General features: G+C 32.6%; 1 protein-coding gene across 1 annotated transcript in view; it reads left to right on the top strand.

Moving 5' to 3' along the window:
- LOC118197345 (NIF3-like protein 1) overlaps window positions 1-21,428 on the top strand; it is an 80,588-nt gene extending 59,160 nt beyond the window's left edge. The window contains exons 5-6 of the mRNA XM_085815718.1: window positions 11,862-12,000; window positions 20,882-21,428. Coding sequence (XP_085671844.1) covers window positions 11,862-12,000; window positions 20,882-21,147 — 405 coding nt within the window. The 3' untranslated portion in view covers window positions 21,148-21,428. The remainder of the gene's footprint in view (window positions 1-11,861; window positions 12,001-20,881) is intronic.
- Window positions 21,429-22,111: the final 683 nt, after the last annotated feature.

The following is a 22,111-nucleotide window of genomic DNA, read 5'->3' as shown; positions in this document are numbered from 1 at the left end:
AACCGTTAAAAATAGCATAAATTAAATTATACCTTCATCACAGGGATAACAGAATTTATAAGGAGAATAGAAAAGTAAACAACCACAATACGGCACCGATCAGCATTACTACAACTCTATAACTGAAGTTCAGAGCTTAAAGTTGGCAGACTGTCCAAAAACATAGATGGCATCATTTTATGCTCTGAGAGGCGAACACAAGCTAATAAAGAAAAGGAAATCACATTAATCATTGCATCTCCTGATATTCGGAGGTATAAAATATACAACACCCCTCCTCAATGGTTAATCTTTAGTAAAGCAAAATAACTTACCTTAAGATGCATAAAAACAATAAATAAATATATGATATGAAATTTCACCTTTAACATAATCCAAGGTTTTGCCTAAAAGTTTTTAGTTTGTTTGGTCCTAATGGCTTTGTTAAAATGTCAGCAGTCATTTCATCAGTGCGCAGATATGGAAGTTGGTAATTTTTACTTTTAACAAGATCCTTAACAAAATGGTATTTAGTGTCTATATGTTTAGTTCTACCACTGTCTCCTTCGTTGTTTAACATCTTGATACAACTTTGGTTGTCCTCATAAAAAATGCAATTGGTGTCCGTTTCATGGAAATCTTGTAAAAGTCTTTTGAGCCGAACTGCCTCCTTTGCTGCCTCGGCAAGTGCTATAAATTCTGCTTCAGTTGACGACAAAGTTGCACACGGTTGTTTTCTGCAGTTCCATGTAAATACACTGCCTTGATATTTAAAGAAATATCCATAGTTGGATTTCCTATCAGTATGGTCATTCCCCCAATCTGCATCCACATAACATAACAACGAATTGTTTTCCTTCTCGCTTATATTTCCCAGATGCAGTTTAATATCTTTGGTTAACTTCAAATATCTGAAGAGCCTTTTGACTTCGATTCAATCGGCTTCCGTTGGTTTTGACACTTTTCAGGCTAATATGGAAACAGCAGCTGCTATGTCTGGTCTAGTATTGACTGCTAGGTACAATAAGGATCCTATTGCACTTTTATATTCCTCAACTTTACTGTAAGCTTTTGCATCTTTCCTTTGCTTATAATATCCTGGATTAATAGGAAACGTAGATGTTTTACAATCGTTCATGTGATACTGTTTCAGCTTTCTCAAAATGTAGCTTGATTGGTCTAGGTAGAAGATTCCCTCGTTGTCACGTTTGAAAATGCATGCCTAAATAGTAATGTATATTTCCCAAATTTTTCATTAAGAAATGTTCACCAATTTTGCTTTCAAATTTTTCAAGTGAATCCTCTTTGGTTGCTGCAACGACCATATCATCCACATGTACAGTGATGTATACAAACCCTTCTTTATCCTGTCTTGTATATAAACAAGGGTCATTTTCACTTCGTTCAAGTCCTTTGCTTAAGAGAATTTCATTGAGTTTTCTGTTCCATTCATTCGCCCCTTACTTGAGTCCATATAAGTTCTTTACAAGTTTACAAACTTTATCACCTTCTTCAAATCCAGGAGGTTGCTTCATGTATATATCATGAGATAAATCTCCATTTAAATATGCTGATTGTATATCATAATGTCTTATTGCCATTTTTCTTGTTCCTGCTATGGTAAGAAGCATTCTCAAAGTAGTTGGCTTGGCTACCGGAGCAAATACTTCATCATAGTCATGACCATATTTCTGCTGGTATCCTTAAGCAACCAGTCTAGTTTTATAGCAAAATACTTTTCCTTCGCAATCTCGTTTGGACTTGTATACCCATTTGCAGCCTATAATGAATTTCCCTTCCGGTGCATTTGTCAAAATTCATGTGCCATTCGTCTTTAAAGCACTAATCTCTTCTTGCATGGCTTGTTTCCATTTTTCCTTATTGGCACCCAAACAAGCTTCATGATATGATATTGGATCTGCTGCTTCCTCTGACTGTGCTGAGTATGAACTAATATTATATATCACACGCGGTATACCTTTGTTTTTGCCTAGGAGATCACCTCAATTCTGTATTTTCAGAGATATACTCCTTTTCTGAATTATCTTTAAAAATAGATCTTCTGTATCCTCCTTTTTATCCTTAGGATGGGGATCTTTTGATATAAATGTCACATCCTGACTAATTACAATACTGTCGGTATTTGTATCCAGCAAGCGATAACCTTTTGTTCCTTCTTCAGAGGCTGTTCGCATATTTTTTAAACAATTTTGGTAAGCGGTAATAAAAAATCGTTTGCTGCAAAAGAAGTAATTGCAATTGTACTATGTTTTTAAAAGTCAAAATTATCCCCTGTGGTTTGAAAGTTTTGTTTTTATTCAAAATGGCGAATTTAACAAAGCAGTGGTTCGAAGGCTACATTTACGCTCTTTCCGAAGAGAAATATGCACACTCCGACTCTGTTATCCAAAAATGATGTGAGAGTCAAGGTTTTGTGATATCTAAAGCGTCGATAGGTAATATCATTAATAAGAAAGGAAAAAAACGTCAAATTGGAGCCTCAAGTGGGACAAAAATTCCAAACAAGTATCCAAGGAAAAAATGGACATCTTCGACTATTGCAAAGGTACGTTGTTTAATGTTAAAAGAAAATCCCCCTAGTCAAAGGACAGTTGCAAAATCATTAAAATGCTTGGTGTCCACTGTAAACAAAATGATAAACGTTTATTTAAATCTTAAGAAAGTGAAAAAATGCAATGTGCATTGTCTTCTTTCAAAGCATATTGCACAATGCAGGTCACACTGCAGAATTCTATATGAGAAACACTTATCCAAAGGAAAATGGAAAACAATTGTCACAATAGATGAAGCATGAGTGTATTTAAATGATTGTAACAAAAAAAGGCCATTTGTTATCATAAAAGGGGAGGAAAAAATTTAAGTACATGGTTCAAAGAATCGAAAGAAATTTTTTCTAAGGGATTCATGATTGTTGCTGGTTTTTCTTGTAATGGCAAGTTAAAAATAAAGAGAGTGCAAAAAAATGTCAAGATTAACTCCAAATACTATCAGAAACATATTTTATCGCCAATTTTTCTGAATGAAATACCATCGCTTTACCCACAGTGCCATTCATCTGTGAGACTCCATCAGGACAAAGCTAGCAGTCACACATCAAAATCCACTGTAAATTTCCTAAAAGAAATGGAACAAAAAACTGGTATCAAGGCTATACCCTTCACTGATATCCCTACTAAATCTCCCGATGTGTCACCTATGGATTTTTGTGCTTTTGGACTTTTAAAAACTGCATTATCCAAACGTTGTCCCCAAACCCTAACAGGACTGTGGAAAGCTGTTCGATGGAATGGGATAGAATACCCCTTTTGCCACTTCAAAAGGCATTATTATCCTGAAAATTGTAAGAAGTTCAGAATAAGGGAATAGATAGTTCAGAATAAGGAATGTCAAATGGAACATTTAAAACACAAGAATTTTATGTAATTTAGTTTTGTGAATACAATATACATCATCTAAAAAATGTGTGAACAGCCTCTGTTCATATCCAACCATGATTTGTTTAACAGACGTGCCAAGTTTTTGTCTCTTTTCTTTCGGTATATGCACATATGCTGGAGTACCGAATGCTTGTGTATGTGCTAATGATGGTTTCCTTTTATACCATTTTTCATAAGGTGTAACTTTAAATTGTCTCGTTAGCAACCTATTTTGCAGGCAGTTTGCTGTAATAACACCTTCGCACCGGTACTTCTTAGGAAGATTAGACCTTTTGTACCATCGCTCTTGTCATCTCAATTAATGTACAATTCTTTCTTTCAGCGATCCCATTCTGTTTATGAGAATAAGGAACAGTTTTCTCATGTATAGCATGAGATATATTTCTCATGTATAGCATGAGGTATATTTCTCATGTATAGCAAAACAAACGTACATGTTGTTCCAGAATGACGTCCCGATAGATTTGGCTTGTCATGGTTCCAATTTGAACATGCAGGTCAGTTCTGCAACCCAGAATAATTCCACTACAAACGAGCACTCCTGCACCACCGTAACGGTGTCGCTCAATGATGTTTTCTTGGTGGTAACGGGTACCTGGAGCTCTCCACATGAAAGTCCATCCAGAATCAGACTGCAAGCTAAACCTGGACTCGTCGGAAAACATCACACAAGCCCGCTGTTGCGGTATCCACAATGCATGCTCTCTACTCCAGGCTAATCGCAGGCGACAGTGAGTTGCAGTAAGTGGAACGCATCTGACAGGTCTACGAGCATATAGACCAATCTGCCCTAAGCGTCTGTACATGATCTGCCTTGAAATTGTCATATCAGTGGCTGAAGAGAGTTGATGAGACAGGTCTGAGGCTGTGCTCCGCCTGTTTCTTTTGTCAGTAACTGCCAAATAGCGGTCCTCATTCAGTATTGTAACTCTGGGGCGACCTGTGCTGTAACGTCTACTCACATTACCATCATCTTGGAATCGTTGCCAAAGCCTGGAAATGACACTCTGGGCAATTCCAAGTTCGTCTGATACTTCCAGTTGGATACGCCCACATTCCAGACGGCCGATAATTCTACCACGGAATAAATCATCGAAATGCGTCCTTTGTGTTATAACTATTCGGTTATTCCACTAAAATGCTTATAAAGCGCCTGCAAACAATTGCCTGTATTCCTTATATATCACTTACTTACACTCTCGTCATTGTGATGTACCATTGGTGTCATCTGGATACTTCCTGAAATTTGCATATGATGTGATTTTACAGGTGATATATTTATTTTAGAGTTCGATTTCCGTGTGACTCCGAATTATCCCTTATTTATGGACATGAGTGTACTTTAAGTAGCTTACCTGAGAATTATGCTATGTTAATTACAGCTTTAGAAACACGAGCTTTAGAAAGCAGATTTAACTGTTGAATTAGTTAAAAATAAATTGTTGGAAGTGTATACTCGTTAAAATGAAAATAAAGAACTTGGTACAGGAAGCGAGAACAAAGCTTTGAAGTCATATTCTTTGACGCATAACATTCCAGCTGATAAAAATGAAGTACCTAATTGTTTTTTTTTTGTAAGAAATTAGGGCATTTAAAGGCTGACTGCAGGAAATATACAAAATGGAAGCTTAAGCATAATCAAAAGCAACAAGTCAACGCAACTTTGAATTCAAGTGACATTAATGAAGCGAAACAAGTTTTATCACCATTGCTTTACGAGTATAAATAATTTACATGGTTACTGGTGTATTGATTCTGGAGCTAGCATTCATATATGCAATGACAAAACTCTGTTCAGCAGTTTTGATAGTAATTCTGTTTCTGAGCAAATAACTTTAGCTAACGGATATACAGTGCTTAGTCAGGGAAAAGGTAATTGCTTGGTAAAGTATCAGAATAATCAAAATGAGGAAATGCAAATTACTATCAAAGATGTGCTTTTTGTTCCACAGCTATCTGGAAATTTATTATCCGTAACGAAACTGACTGATAATGGATATGAAGTGAACTTTAAAGGTGGAGAATGCTATATTGTGAAAAATTATAATACAATACTTTCGGCTACATCAGAGGAGGTTTGTATGTTCTTAAGGAAAGTGAGCATGCCCTTCGTACGGAACAAGTCCATACAGAATGCATTCACGACTGGCATATAAAATTAAGTCATAGAAATCCTGCCGATATTTTAAGGATGTGCAATGAGTCTATGGCTGAAGGTATTAATATTGCTCCCTGTTCTACTGTATTGACATGTAAGGATTGTATTGCTACCAAAGCATGCAGAGAATTATTTCTGAGAAAGTCTACTTCGCGAACCTCCGAGATACTCGATTTAGTGCATACAGATCTTTGTGGACCAATGCAAACTGTAACTCCAGGTGGTGCAAGATATATACTAACAGTAATTGATGATTATAGAAGATACACTACAGTTTACCTTCTGAAGCATAAAGAAGAAACTAAACAACGTATCACACACTTCATCAAACAAGTATTAACACAGTTTGGGAAAGCACCAAAACAACTGATCAGATCGAGGAAGGGAATATACAAGCAACGACTTTGAAAAATTTCTGAAAGAAAATGGGTCGTGTATAGCACACAATTTGTGTTTATGGATTTTCTCATGTATAGCGCACAATTTGTGTTTATGGATGACAACGCCTGTCCTCACCGTGCAAACATCGTAAGCAAATGCCTTCAATCGGAGGATATCACCCGTATGGACTGGCCAGCATTCTCACAGGACTTGAATCCAGTAGAGCACGTGTGGGACATGCTTGGCTGACGAGTTGCAGCCCATCAACCTCCTCCTAAAAATGTCTGCCGGAACTTCGGAGAGCATTGCGTTTTGAGTGGTGTAATATCCCCCAAGATCAGATCGATAATTTGATACTCAGCATGCCTAGGCGTTGTAAGGACTGTATTGCATCGTCTGGGAGACATACATTGTATTAACAATCATACTAACCATGTAATATTGGTTTTTTGTAAATAGGTTCTTTTTGTAATTTGCTCCAGGGAGAAAAAATCGCTAATAATTTTAATAATATCAAACATATAGCATCTTTTTTTGCTCTTTACCTTTTGTTTAATAAATAAGCTTTACAAATTAGTCAAATTTGTTTTGCTTCTAGCTCTTCCTTTGCCTGATTTTGCATTATCCTTAATTTATGGACATTTCAGTGTATAAAACGTTCGTGAATCAATAACTGCAAAAATTTTCAGACCGTACTTTGCGGGCTTGTTGGGGATGAATTGAATAAAAGAGCATCTCCCGCGAAAAGTTTCCAAATTCTTGTCGATTGTGAGTTCATCACCTGGTGTATAAAAGTTTTGACAGTTCTGATTGAAAGATTCAAAAAATTCTCTTACTGCAGCAAGCTTATCAGTTTTTCTGCGCACATACCTTGTGCCTTTATCATCAAATCTAATAGCAGCACACAGGTTTCTGAATCGCTTGAGACCCGTGACTCCTTGCAGAATTTCAATTCTAGTACCGTCTTTTGCCCATGCTTCCTCCAAATTGAGTTTTGACATATTTTTACACCCTAATAAGAATAAAATTCCTAAAAAGGCCAACATTTCTGCTCTACATGCTTCATACTTGCTTCTCTTTGAGATGTTTTGGAGATCATCTGCAGTCCTGTTACATTTGAGATAAATATTTTAATATTCTACGATAGCATCAATCATATTTGTATTTATGATTTTCTGGAAAGCAGAAGGCTCATCATTTATATCCTCACAAGTTTTGGCACTTGGGCATATTTTTTTCATCAAATTTTTTCGAGGCGTTCTAGCAAATTTGCTCTTGAGGGGAACTTTATTCCACTTATAAGTTTCCTTTTCTTCTTTCAGAAACTTTCCTCCAACTTTCTTCTTTTTGTAAATTGTTTTTACAAAAAAGTCCTCATATTTTAAATCACTCATGTCATTTTCAACATATATATATATATGTGTGTGTGTGTGTGTGTGTAATATATGTATGAAAGAGACACAGGACCATGTGCCATTTACATATTTACATGAAGAGAACATTGTTCAGAAAGTTATCATAAAGCAGATATAGTCAGCAATAAGAAAAGATATTGCTGTTTTGTCGAATCTGCACAATAATAGCTTGTTAATATTATATTTAAAGCTTTCATATATATTACCTACGCAATCTGTTTTGCTTCTATTAAAAGTATCTTATAAATTTAACTCTTATCATTAAGGGGTGGAAGAGAAACTTGCATATAGATTTTACTGTTTCATTTTCATAAAGGTATTCACTAGTTTAGTTAAACCATGTACAGTGTTACGTAACCTGTTAAGCTCTTTTATGTCATAGATAACAAAATCATGAAATTGTCCATTTTCTTTTGTAAAATTTCTGCTAGTAAAAACAGTAGCATTTATTCAGTTTCACTTTCTTTTGTTGGATGTGTAAGTTTGATTTATTTTTTAAAGTCCAAAGGGGCTTTGTCCCTGAAGGACTATCGTTTTCGTTTTTCGATTTTGCGTTGAATCACTATAAATGTCTGTTTCACTTTTCAAACTGTTGCCACTAAATGTTAGAATCTTGCATTATATTTGAAGAAATTAAATAATCAAAAATCTGCATAAATGTATGTATATTTCTCGCATTGTGATAAAACAACGATACATAGAGCCATCGAATTTTGAATGACGTAACCCTTCTACGAATATGGGCATGTGGGAGACCAAATTTGAAATTTGGAATTTGTTTTATTATCGATTTCATATTTTGTAAAACTTTAACGAATTTTTGAGCAACAAACTCAACGATTTAAAAGCCAGCGATGGGAACACTCTACGTGGGGGGAAAAATACCTTTTTATCTCCAGCGCCAAGAACTGTGTATCCTAAATTCTAAAGATATGCTCATTTTAAAATTATTTTGCGACATTGCTATTGAACTGAATTTTATGGTTCAAGTGCAAAGAAAGTGACATTTAATAAATAAGGGTAACACACAAAACGTTAAAAAAAACGCCTCTTTGGACGTAATTTAAAATCTGAAACCTTTCAGGTTTTGTTATTATTATTATTATTATTATTATTATTATTATTTTGTGTGTGTGTGTGTGTGTGTTTGTTAAAGGTATGTCCTTTCTCCTTTCACTTTACTCATCTAGTACTATACTAAATGGGATGAAGGTACAGTTAAGTTTAAGGGATCAGTTAAGGGAAAATTAGTCTTGAACAGCCATTACTCATCTTCATATTTGCTAATAAGATTAATTTACTCTAAGAGAGGGAAAACTCTTGTTTTGGTTTATACAAATCAATTTTCTTTAGAAAGGCCACCATAATTTGGTATAAAAGATACGTTTATGGTTAACTATTTATTTCTAACAAGGTTGTATAGCCTGCTGATGATTTTATGAAATTAATGGTCTTTACTTCTCTTGTCACTATTACATTCTCCACTATCACAATGTGTTCTTCACACTCTTCTAGATACTATCATGCTGAATTAAAAAAATCTTAAAATGTGTCAATTGTCTTCTGTGCCATTGATGTTTGGTAGCTCTGTTAAGAACAAATTATCATCTGTCTTATGGTTAATGGACTCAATTTATCTGTCAAGTGATAATAAATGTGATGCATATATATAATTTATAATTCAGCCCCGCTATCTTGTAAATTATTTTGCGGATTTTAGTTTGCTAATGAGTTTGTTTATCGGTATCATTATTAGCCACAACTGAAGTGCAATACAATTTTTATCTTGTCATGCTCACTGTCTAGTAATTTTTTTTTTTTTAATTTCTAATGGCAAGGTACTTGATATGAACAAGATAACATAACGTAATAAAAAACATAAATAAGATACGTGAACAATTGACTACAAAAGTAATTGGAAAAGTCATTGACCTGTGCCCACTTTCACAAACTAATATTGTACAGTTTTAGATTTTCCGCCATTGGAGGGCACTGCATAAGATGGTTTCTGCCCCTAAACCATTGGTGCATAGTGAGCAGGTTAGGTTTGGCAGGATATCAAGGCAAAACAGGTGTGCCCCAAGCAGTTATGTTCAGTAGTTAGTCGCAACTAGTTAATGTACCCAGAAACTTAGTGTGAATGGTTTTCATCTTCACATGCATCTTTCATGCTACACCTTTTTGATAACTATAACATGACTTAATTGTTAAATACTTCATACTTACATTTTTTTTAACCATTCTTTAAACTTTAAAAAAGTGAGCAGTTTTAGTGCAAATGAAATGGAACGACTCTTAATTTATATGTTTATATGTTTTATGTTGTGTGTTATATGTTTATATGTTTCTTAGTTTATATGTTTTTTATGCACAGTATGAACCATCAAATAATAAATAATTTTGCTGTTATTGATTATAGAATAAACCGAAAATTATTTTAAGCCAAATTTAAGCTCAAATTTAAGCCAAAAGTTGTAGTTATTATACTCTTTAAACAAAAATCGTTAGTCTAGTATATTATGCCATGTTGCTTACTGTCTCACAGTGATCTGTACATATAAACTGCTATCATTTTTCACATGAAATGATTGTGCTATTTTTATTATTGTATATGTTAAAGGGTTGTGTACAGTTTGTTTGGATTTTTCATGCATAACATACTGGGCCCAGAAAAGTTCTGGAATAATTTTTTATGTCTGGAGAATTTTTAATGCTTCTGATTTATATTGTCTCTGGTCACATCTGCCCAAATATGGATAAAAAAATACAAAATCAAGCTCATCATATTCATTATTAAGGAATGGTGAAAAGATTTATAACAATGGTGCATATAGTGCATCATATGGAATTAAGGATTAAGCTGTAATAAGTTCACTTTCAAAAAACAAAAACAAAAAATTTATTTGATGATTAAATTATCTGAAATCAAAGTTCTTACATTGCTTGACAAGATTTACTAGAATCAGGATAATGCCTTCATGATTATCAAGGATCAGCTGGAATAAAGACTTTCTTTGTTTGTTACAAATAGTAGATCTGTTGTTTAGAAAAAAAACTCATTGACAGTGATAGTGATTATATCGAAAAGAAATAACAACTGAACAATAAATTTTAAAGGAAATAATAAAATATGAGGTATTGAAATTATTTGTTTGAAATAAAATAGGGTTTCAGACTTTTCTGTGTACAAGCGTTTATACACATATATTCACTGTATAAAGACTGCTAGTATTATTCAAGTATTTGAATAGAAATATCATTTCACTGATTTATTGTATAGGCTGCATAAAAATAAATTGCCATAATTTCAGTTGTACTTAAAAATATGTATATGTGTAATTAACTGAACACTTTTAATTACGAATACTTTTATTTATATAATAGATTTTTTATGCCAATGATTTCAGATTAGTTGACCATCTGAAATAGTTGGTATAAAAAAAAATTCTATTATATAAATAAAAGTAGATGCATGATTTTTATACTAACCATTTCAGAATCATACACCAACAATTTCAGATTTTCATATCACCATTTCAGCTGATTTTTATACGAACCATTTCAGATAGTCCACTGTCAGATTCTTTTTTGTAGAAAAAGTAAAGGAGCAAGTTTGTTTTTATTATTTATTTTGTGCCTTGTTTTTATCAATGTTATTTTTGAATGAATATTGTGCGAAATAAGCTCCAAAATTTCCTTTTTAATTTTGTCTTTTTATTTAGATAATATAAAGCAAATAATATTCTTCTAATTTAAAATGCATATAATTATAAAATTTAAAAAAGACTTCATTTTTACTTCTATTGAAGTTAATTCATTCATGTTCCATAGAGGAAATTTGAAAAATACATGATGAAAATTTGTAGTGCTGTAATTTAAATAAACTGGTGTGTAGGTGAGGAAACAAAATTGCATCCTGTGAGAAATAGGAAAGTAAAATTTCATAATATCCTATAAATAACAGTAAATTTAGAAATTCAAAATTCCTCTTCAAGAATACTATCAATGCCTATTCAGACAAATTTCCTCTTAGAATGCAAAACTTTACTTAAGATGTATTTCCACTCTTTCTTTCTCAATAATTTATTGAAATTTTTTATGTTTCCATTTAATTTTATTCAATTTATGGAGGAACACCCTTTTAAGAAAAAGTAATTAATAATCGCAATCTATTAACGGATGTATTTACCTTTAAATTCCTGCAAATATGCTATGTACATATTTATATAATAAAATGTTAGACATGACTAGTTTTCTAACTAATTTAATGTTATTTTGTATGGGGTAATATAAGTATGAAATTTGCTTAAATTTATATTTGATTTGTCAGTTTGTGTGTCAAGATACAATTTTGAATCTTCATATGAACATTTTAAGTTTTTTTTTTTTTTTTTTTTTTTTTTTTTTTTTTTTTTTTTTTAATGGTTATTTATTTATTTATTTATTTATTTATTTTTTTCCCAACTACAGCTTCCGTTGCCTTCCTGTGGGATGGGAAGAATTGGTAAATTGCAAAAACCCCTTTCTTTACATGACTGTATTGCATTGTTAAAAAAATATCTAAAGTTGGATCATATTCGGTTTGCTCAAGGAGTTTCACACACTCTAGGTAACGTTTAAATTATTTTATATTCTTTTTAAATGCATTATACCTTCATGCCTTCGTGGTGTGATGGTCTGCACGCTGGGCGCGTATTCCAGAGATCTGCGGTTCAATTCCCGACAAAGGCATTGCATATTTTCATCTTTCGTGTTTGGAAAAAAAAAAAAAAAAAACTTATGTCTGTACAGTTGTAATGTCAGCATGAAATCATTAGTATTTAAAAATTCTTTACTATGTACTTGTAAAAGATTGCTTCTTTTATACCAGTTGCAAAATATCTGTGAATAAGGCTGAAATTCTTATCAGAATTTTAGCTTTGGAAGTGGAACAATTTTGAAATTGGAAAATTTAACTTTTTATGTTGTTAACTTTTAAGTTACAGCAGGCATCCCTAACCTTTTTACCCCTTATAGTATAGTACATTCTAGAATCTCAGTAAAGCCATGGGCACATTTTTAAATGCAAATTTATGGGTTGATATAGTTTAAAATATTGATAATATTTTAAAAAATTCAAAAAATATAATTTTAAGATATAAAAATTTTTTATTGTATTCTTATGTAAGATAAATAATTACTAAGTAACGCATACAAATGCTTACAAATTCTATAGTTTACAATTTTTTATTGGTTAAAAAATTTTACTAAAAAGTGTAATTCTTAAAGTTATGATATTTGGTGTTGCATTTCATTGGCTATTGCTTCATAATAAGAAGAGTGTGATATTTCTGCTGGTAAGCAATCATCAAGACGCTCAGCTGTAAAACAAGATCTGTACTTTGATTTTATGATACTCATTGTTGAAAACAATGATTCGCATAAGTTTGTAAAACCAAAAAACAACAATTTTATCTTGTATGATGCTTTTTTCAAGAACGGAATTTTTTTCTGTCAGCTTTATTCCAAAAGTTTTCATCTGACACATTGTATTTTAGGACAATGTCATTTTGAAGATCCAAAATTTCTAGCTACTGTTCTTCCATTCTTGTTTGAATAAACTCTGCAATGTATACAGCTATTCAGTTACAAAGCAAGCAAAAGAATTGATGAAAAAAGTGCCCATTGCCTCGATAATATTAAAATACCGAAACTGTTTTTCAAACTAACTGATCTTGAAGTTGTTAAAAGTTGATCCAAATATGAACAAGTCAATTTCAGATTCACCTATCATTTTATTCATAGTTAGGAAATTAATAAATAATTTCATCTGCAGATGTGAGTTTAAGAAAACCAGAAATAAGGTTAGCTTAAAACCACTTAACTGACCCTGTCACTAAAGCTATATGTTTATATTTTTCATACAGCTCCAAGTTTAAATAATTCAGTATTTTAGTTAAGCCTATCAGAAAACCTAAATTCGTCAGCCATTGAAAGTTCAATAAAAATTTTATTTTGGGTATCGTGATAATTTTTTATTTCTTCAGTTAAAAATTTATAAATCTTACAAGGACTTTCCCTTTACTGAGCCAACATACTTCATTATACTGAATGAGATGAGGATCTCTGAGATTTTCTAGTAGGGCCTTGAAATGGTGGTGGTACAAAAGGGCTATTTGAATAAAACATACTATTTTTGTAACTACTTTCATGGCATGTTCAAAGTGCAGTATTCTACTGCACAAAGCTTCCTGATGGATGATGATACGGTTATGTGACATAAAATATAGAAATAGTTTATCTTCCTTGCTAAGGGTAATAAATCCATTAATATTACCAACTATTACAGTGCCTCATCTATTGTTGTCACTGACAGCTTATGTAGAGGCATATCTTTCGACTTTGCATATGCTGTAAACATGTTGTAGATATCCTCACCTCTTGTTTGTGCTTCCATGGGTCATATTTTTGATTGGTCTTCTTTTACAGTAAAGTTGCTAAATATTATCCTCACCATAACTGCTAACTGTGTAGTATCTGATATATTTGTAGACTTGTATAATTGTAATGAAAACTAGTCGCATATTTTTAAGTAATGCCTTAACTGAGTGTGCATATCATTGATATGTCATGTATTCTTCTTGTGATGTTGCTGTCTTATAGTTAGAAGTCATGTATTGCTGAATAATCATACATTTAGTTATTCAGTTAAGCAGTCAGCACCAGTAAAAAATCTTCTTTTAAAAATCCATCATCTTGCAAAGGTTTTTTTTTCTTTTTTGTGAGCCTGTGAGAAATTTTAAAGAAACAATAATGGCACTTTTACATGTTACCACAGGCTTAATGAAAACTTACTATCAGGCAAACATGTTTGATTTTCTCTGTTTTATGTTCTTACTTCAGATTTAAGTGAATAAATTTTATTAAGAGGTATGCATTGTCTGAATGTGGTATTCAATATTATGTATTTTCGGCATTGCGGCGCTACTGCCACATAACAAATAAACACCTTGAGAAATAAAGAAGCCTAAATAGATTGTAATATCAATGAACATTTTTAATGACAGAGATTATCTTAAACATAGTTGCATACAGCAGAGAAAAAGGCGAAGAAGTAAGAATGGTATACATATACATACATACGTAATAAACAGTTACGTCATCATTCATCACCGCGCGGATAAACGCGAACGGCGCATGCGTCAGGAGAAGCTCTCTTAAGCTAAACGTCGTATTATAATTTATGATACAACAATCCCCCTTTCGACGTTTGGCGGCTGAAAAAAAAAATAAACTTTAATCATTTACAGTTATTCCAATAAATTTACAGCGCTTAGAATGTTTCGAAGCAGTCAATGTTTTTGTCAGTACATCTGCAGGCATTTTCTCTGTTGGCACATATTTAATGTCTATTTCATTTCTTTCATAAATTTCATGAATGAAATGATGTCTAATATCTATGTGTTTAGTGCGTGAGTGATAAACAACATTTTTCATAAGCTTCTGTGCACCTTGATTATCACAATATATAATGGTTGGATAATCAGCAGTAAAATTTAATTCTTTAAGAAAACAACGTAAATAAACTGCTTCTTTGGCACTTTCTGAAAGACTGATGTACTCTGCTTCAGTACTTGATAATGCAACAGTTTGTTGCTTTCGTGATTCCCATGTTATTGGATTTCCAGCAAACTTGAATAGGTAACCTGTATACGATTTTCTAGTATTAACATCAGACGCCCAGTCGGCATCGGTATATCCAATAAGTGCTTTTCCAGTCTTTCGAAATTTTAAACAATAATTTTTAGTTCCTTTTAAGTATCGAAGAACGCGCTTTGCAGCCAAGCAGTGTAATTTTCCAGGATTGTTATTAAATTGGCTCAGGTGACTGACGGCATATGCAATATCCGGCCTAGTAAACACAGAAAGATACATAAGCGAACCAATTAGACGGCGATAAGGTGCGTTGTTCATTTCTTCCTTTTCGGTTTCAGAAGGACACATTTCTTTACTTAATTGTACACTAGGATCTAAAGGAGTTGCTACTGGTTTTGCATCTTGCATATTATACCTTCGTAGAATTTTATCAACATATTTCTGCTGAGATAAACTAATAGAATTATTATTTACATCTTGATTAAATTCTATTCCAAGACAATAATGAAGTTTGCCTAAATCTTTAACATGAAATTCTTTAGAAAGATAACCTGTAAGTTCAGCATATAAATCACAGCTATTTGTTGCTATTATTAAGTCATCAACATATAAAATTAGAATTAACTCACCTTGAGATGTTTTCATCCTGTATACACACTTATCTGATTGTAATGGTTGTAATCCAAAGTTTTTGAGTTTTTTGTCTAATTTTTCATACCACTGTCTTCCACTTTGTTTCAAACCATAAAGAGACTTTTGCAAAGCATAAACATAATCAGGATTATTTTGGTCTTCAAAACCTTTAGCTTGTTCCATGAAAATTTCTTCTTTTAAATCTCCGTTAACATAAGCCATAACAAAATCTAGTTGATATAACATAAGGTCTTGTTCAGCACTGTATGCAATCACAGTTCTTATAGAGCTTGCTCTGGCTACTGGAGCAAATGTTTCATTAAAATCAATTCCAGGTTCCTGTGCAAATCCTCTAGCAACCAATCGAGCTTTTCTCTTTTGAACTGTTCCATCTGCATTATATTTCGTTCTAAGAACCCAGCGACATCCTATTACCTTTTTGTTGTGTGGTCGCTTTACTAATTTCCATGCACCATTTTTAACAAATGCTTCATACTCACTTTGCATAGCCTTATGCCATTCTTCAGCATAACTTCCATTTAATGCTTCTTCTAATGTCGGATTTGTATCTTCTTCAGCAATTTGTGCTTCTTCCTTTTCTATGTTTATATTGTGGTACTCCTTTTTTGGTCTTCCTGGCTTCCCAGTCTTGACTTTTTTTGGACGACCTGCCCCCCTTTTAATCTGCATTTCAGGTAGTGCTTCGGAATCAGAATCTTCATTATCAGATGGTTCAGCAGATGCTTCTGCCATATTTGAGGGGTCTTCAGTTATTTCATCAGCCGATATTTGCTTTATATTCAGAGGTTCTTCCTTCTTTTTATCAGGAATATTTTCGAGAAATAAAACTTCTAAATCTTTATCATAATTAGTCGAGTTTTCAAATTCATCAATGAATCTAACATCTCAGCTTATAACGATTTTTCTGGAATTTTTATTCCACAGCCTGTATGCTTTCGATTCATTTGAGTATCCTACAAATATATGTTCTTCTGATCGAGGATCGCATTTCCCTTTAGACCTTTTATTAAGTACAAAACATTTCTGTCCGAATACTTTGAAGTGAGATACAGTTGGCTTGATGCCAAAAAATAATTCATAAGGTGTTTTGTTTACTCCCAGGCTTCGATTCAGGCAACGATTACGAATATAAACAGCACAGTTCAAGGCTTCAGCCCAAAAGGATTCGGAAAGATTACTTTGTATTAACAAACATCTGGCCATTTCAGTTAAAGTGCGGTTCATGCGTTCAGCTCTCGAATTCTGTTGAGGAGTCATTGGTGCAGAGAATTCTCGTTTAATCCCGCATTCTTGAATATATTTATTAAATTCTTCTCCGCGATATTCAAGACCGTTATCAGTCCGAAGGATTTTTATTTTCTTTCCTAGACGATTTTCGACCGCAGCTTTGTATTTAATGAATGCATTTTTGACTTCATCTTTAGTTTTAAGAAAACTGACTTCGACATAACACGATTTGTCATCTATGAAAGTAACAAAATAACGCGAACCAGCATGGGATGGGACTCTCATAGGTCCACACAAATCTGAGTGAATCAAGTTCAGTAATTCATCACTTTGAAATTTTGATTCTTTTTGAAAAGGTTGCACAGTTTGTTTACCTCTGATACAGACTTTGCACTCTTTTAGAGATTCAGTGTTATTAAAATTTAAATTTCTAACCATGTTATCAGACTTAAGTCTTTTCAAATCAGACTCATTTAAATGACCTAATTTAAGATGCCACTTTACAAAATTACTTACCTGTGCTATTGCAGCTGTTTCAGCGCTTGGATGTATATAATAAAGATCACCATGACGAATAGCCTGCACTAGTATAGATCCATTTGGTTCTATTATTCTAGCATGTCGTTCTGTAAAAATCACTGAACGATTATTTGCAGTAGCTTTAGATGTTGACAGCAAATTACATTTTAATTCCGGAACACATAAAACATTTTTGAGCGTAAGTTTAATTGTCTTATTTCCGTTAGGTACTGTGATAAGGACAGTTCCAATTCCTGTAATTTTTGATGTTTTGTCAACTGCTAACTTTATGGTTGAATTCGTTCGAGGATGAAATTCTGAAAATAACCTTCTGTCATTGCACATGTGAGATGTACAGCCACTATCTAAGCACCATGAGGAGGTCTTCTGATAAGCATTGTTTACTGCTAAACTAATCTGCTCTTCATAATTAGAAGCCATCATAGAACCTTGATTTCCCTTATTTGATTGCGCATATTTTCTATCAGCTATTTTCTTTCTGCATTCAGATGCCTTTGCCCAATTTTCGAGCAGTAATTACACTTCAAATTTCGAAAATTTCTTTCAGCTGGAAAATTTTTGTGTGAATTTACCTTCCATTTTTCATTTTTCTTCTGTTCTTGATTTCTTCTTTTATAATCAGTATAGTATGCATTCTGTGAATCTTGAGACGTTTTCCCTTTTCTTGCTTCCCATTCTTCTAACATTTTGATTTTCAAAGATTCGGGACTAGGTAACTGATCTCTTGATTCGATGGCGCATCTAAAATTTTCAAAATTTTCTGGAATACTGTAGAGCAGAAGAATCGATAATAAATCATCAGCTATGTCAATTTCCATTTGTTTAAGCTTATCAACTATTTCGAAGAAATTATTCAAATGTTCAGACATCGTTTCGGTTTCCACCATTTTTCTAAATAAAAGCTGTTTTAATAATGTAGCCTTCTTCGCAGGTCCTTTCGATTCATATACGGCTTTGAGTTTATTCCACACAGCATTTGATGTCACACAATGCTTTATATGACACAGTTCACTAGGATTAATTGCAAGAATTATATCTGCGCGAGCTTTTTGATCAGCTTGGAGCCATTTCTTTTCGTCTTCGGTTCCTTCAGCAGGTTTTAGCGCTTTACCGGTTACATAATCCCAATGGTCGTTTTTAATCAATACTGCTTCTATTTGTAATTTCCAACTGTCAAAATTATCTTTTCCGAGCTTTTCTATAGTAGTCAAATGCGACATAATGTAATACAGTCTCTCACAGCCAAAAAACAAGATTGAACAATATAAAAATAGGCTTAACTGAACGCTGATCAGTTCTTACCGTTGATTAGACGTAACAGTTCTTGCACTGAATTAGGCTTAAGAGTTCAATGCTCGAAAACTTCAAAATGTTCATTTTAAAATAAATATTTTGCTAATTAGGCACAGTTGAAACATTCCTGGGCCCATAACCATTGAAGAAATAAAGAAGCCTAAATAGATTGTAATATCAATGAACATTTTTAATGACAGAGATTATCTTAAACATAGTTGCATACAGCAGAGAAAAAGGCGAAGAAGTAAGAATGGTATACATATACATACATACGTAATAAACAGTTACGTCATCATTCATCACCGCGCGGATAAACGCGAACGGCGCATGCGTCAGGAGAAGCTCTCTTAAGCTAAACGTCGTATTATAATTTATGATACAACACACCTTTATCTTTAAAATTGATGAAACAGTCAGTATTAATATTGTAATTTCTTTGTCTTTAACTTGAATCACTTGTTTTGGAATTAAAATAACAAAATAAACAACACCAAAAATAAAGTAGGATACACATGCACTAAAAATATGAGCATTTAACTCATAGCAATTAAATGGAGATTCCCTTCGTAGATAACATTACAATGCAGAACAAAGAATTACACTGTGCATATGGCTGCATCTGCGAACAGTAGCATACAAGAAAATAGTGTAGATAGGCATTAAAAAGTGTTTTTAATATGCCTATATTTGACATTTTTTTAATCTTTAACAAGCAAATTAATAAATTTAATAATAGTAACATATAAAAAACAATAAAATGAGAAGGTTTTTTATTTGTATAATTAATTACTTTAAGTATAATGAATTTTGTATAACATTCTTTTGAAGACAAATAATTTTTTTATAGTCGTTGCACAGCACAAGCACACCTAAAACATCAGTGGGTGCTGAGGCACAGGGTTAGTAATGAAGTGTTATTTTTGATGAATTGAACATTTTGATGAATGCCAGACGTAAATTTATTGAGTACAGCAGGGGTGTTTTATGTCACTGCCATTTTCACCAGATCTTGACCCCTCAAATTTTTATCTCTTCAAGTCACTTCAGAATTCTCTGAATGACCTGGAGTTCACTTCTTTGGAGACTGTTATGCAGCACCTTAGTAATTTCTTTACGAATAAACCTAATGACTTCTTTACAAAGAGATTTTCCAGCTACTGTAAAGATGACAAAAAGTCATAGAAAATTGTGCTTATGTGGTTCAATGAAATTTTCTAATGTTTTCATCTTGCTTCATTTGTATTTATCATCAAAAGACCTCAGAATTTTCCAGGTGAACCGATATATTGCAACTGAAGCATGTTAAATGCAATTTGTTTTTAGCTATTTTAATAATCCAAAAATTTGAAGAAGAAATATAAAGTATGAAAAGTTCATTGTTGTAACATTAATGCATGCTTGTTAAGCACAGAGTAACAGAGAATAGGATAATCTAAATTAATAAACAATTAATTAAATAATTTGATGATCTACTACAAACATTTTTACATAAGTTCCAGACTAAAGAAAATTCTTTCCTATGACAAAAGGCCCTGTGACGTTCTTCTTATCAAACACTGCTTTTTTTTTAAATTAAATAAAATAAATGAAAAGATAAAATTCTGTTCTTGTGTTACAACAAATACCTATTGATCTGCATATAAAGTAAAAAACCAGTTTTCCAGATTTTCTAACTATCCAGCTATTCAATCTTTGTTAAATATAATACTGCAGAGCATCTCTGTTGCCTCGGTATGCCAAGACCCACTGAGGATATCTCACTTTATAGTTTGAGAAGCTGTTGTGAAATACTGATTCATATTCCAAGATTGATTTTGTGTCTCATCATGTTAACTGTGGTAAGACAGTATTGGGTATAATTGTCTACTAGATTGCTCTGTATGATATCTCATATTTATTTGGTTTATGTTCTGTAACTTAAAAATCCTTTACTTTTTTAAAATTCTGAACTAAAAATTTTTGGATCACAGTAAATACACATAATTGAATCAGGAGGTAAGGGTGCTTCACTTGATTGCTTAAAACCATTTGTAATGTGTTTGGAATTGATTTGTTATTTTCTAGTTATGAATCAAATTCTGTAAGTTGAAGAATATTATTTAAAATGTAAGGTAAATTTAGTATTCGTTTAATTCCAGATTCTCAAGTATCTTCTGTAGCTGTTTGTGCTGGGTCAGGTTCAAGTATACTGAAAGATGTTGATGCTGATCTTTATATAACAGGAGAAATGTCGCATCATGAATTACTTCATGCAAATCATAGGAATGTGAGTGTGATACTTTGTGAACATAGCAATACAGAAAGAGGATATTTAAAAAAGCTCATCAGTGACTTGTCATCTAAATTACCGAATGTTAATTTAGTAATGTCTTCTATGGATAAAGATCCTGTTACAATACTGTAAACTTAGAATTATTTTTTGGAAATGCCATTTCATTAAAAAAAAATTTTAATGACATTTTTGTGAAGATGAGCTAAATTCCTGTGTGGATCTTCTCATCATTTACTTGCAGGGCCATATTCAGCATCCTTCCAGGGATCCCAAAAAGCTCCCTTGAAAAGGAAAATCAAGATTACATGTAATCTCATAAGAGGATTTTAAGTGCTAGGTAGTAATTGCATTGTTCTTTATTGTAATGGAATGTTAATTAAAAAGAAAATTTAATAAAAAATGTATCTGAATTATTCAACTGAGTCATAAAATATTAGTCAACTTCCATAAAATTAACATGAAAAAATATTTTGGTTGTTGTACATGGAAAGAAATAATAATAATAATGATAGGGTTACTGAGGGAGAAAAAGGATAAAAAAGAAATTACTTGTTTATATGAAACAAAGAAACAAATAAATAAAAATATCCTTAAGACCCATGTTCTTTTATGAAATTTGTGTGCAAAAAAGCTGTATGTTAAAAATAATTAATTAAATAATAAGAGTTTTTCTTCTGTAGAAAACAATTAAATAGTATGGGTAAAAATCAGTAAAAATCAGAAATGTGGAAAACCTGGAGCCAGAATTTGTGCAGAACTCATTAAAATGATGATCATTAGTTTTAAACCTAAAAAAGGAAGAACATTTACTTTATAAGACTTCATTTTATAACTTTAAAATATTCTGGTTTGAGATTTCCTCTTCCAAATTACATATACAGTCAAAAGTTGTTAATCCGGACTCGTCGGGAGTTTAAGTTGCTTCATTTTATGTGATAATACTTTCTCTTTAATTCTATAAACAGACATAATTTCTTGTTCAGTTACAAAGTCCCGCTGTTCAAGCCCCGTTAATTGCTGTGCCGAGAATACCGACTAACTTGTCAATCGAAATTTTTTCGTTTTCACTAACCTCTCTGTCACATTCTTCATGTCT

Source organism: Stegodyphus dumicola, chromosome 4 (genome assembly GCF_044657685.1).
Source record: "Stegodyphus dumicola isolate Sdum_Otavi_A_Nest chromosome 4, ASM4465768v1".
In the NCBI taxonomy this organism is placed as follows: domain Eukaryota; kingdom Metazoa; phylum Arthropoda; class Arachnida; order Araneae; family Eresidae; genus Stegodyphus; species Stegodyphus dumicola.
This window is presented reverse-complemented; position numbering and strand designations above follow the sequence as displayed.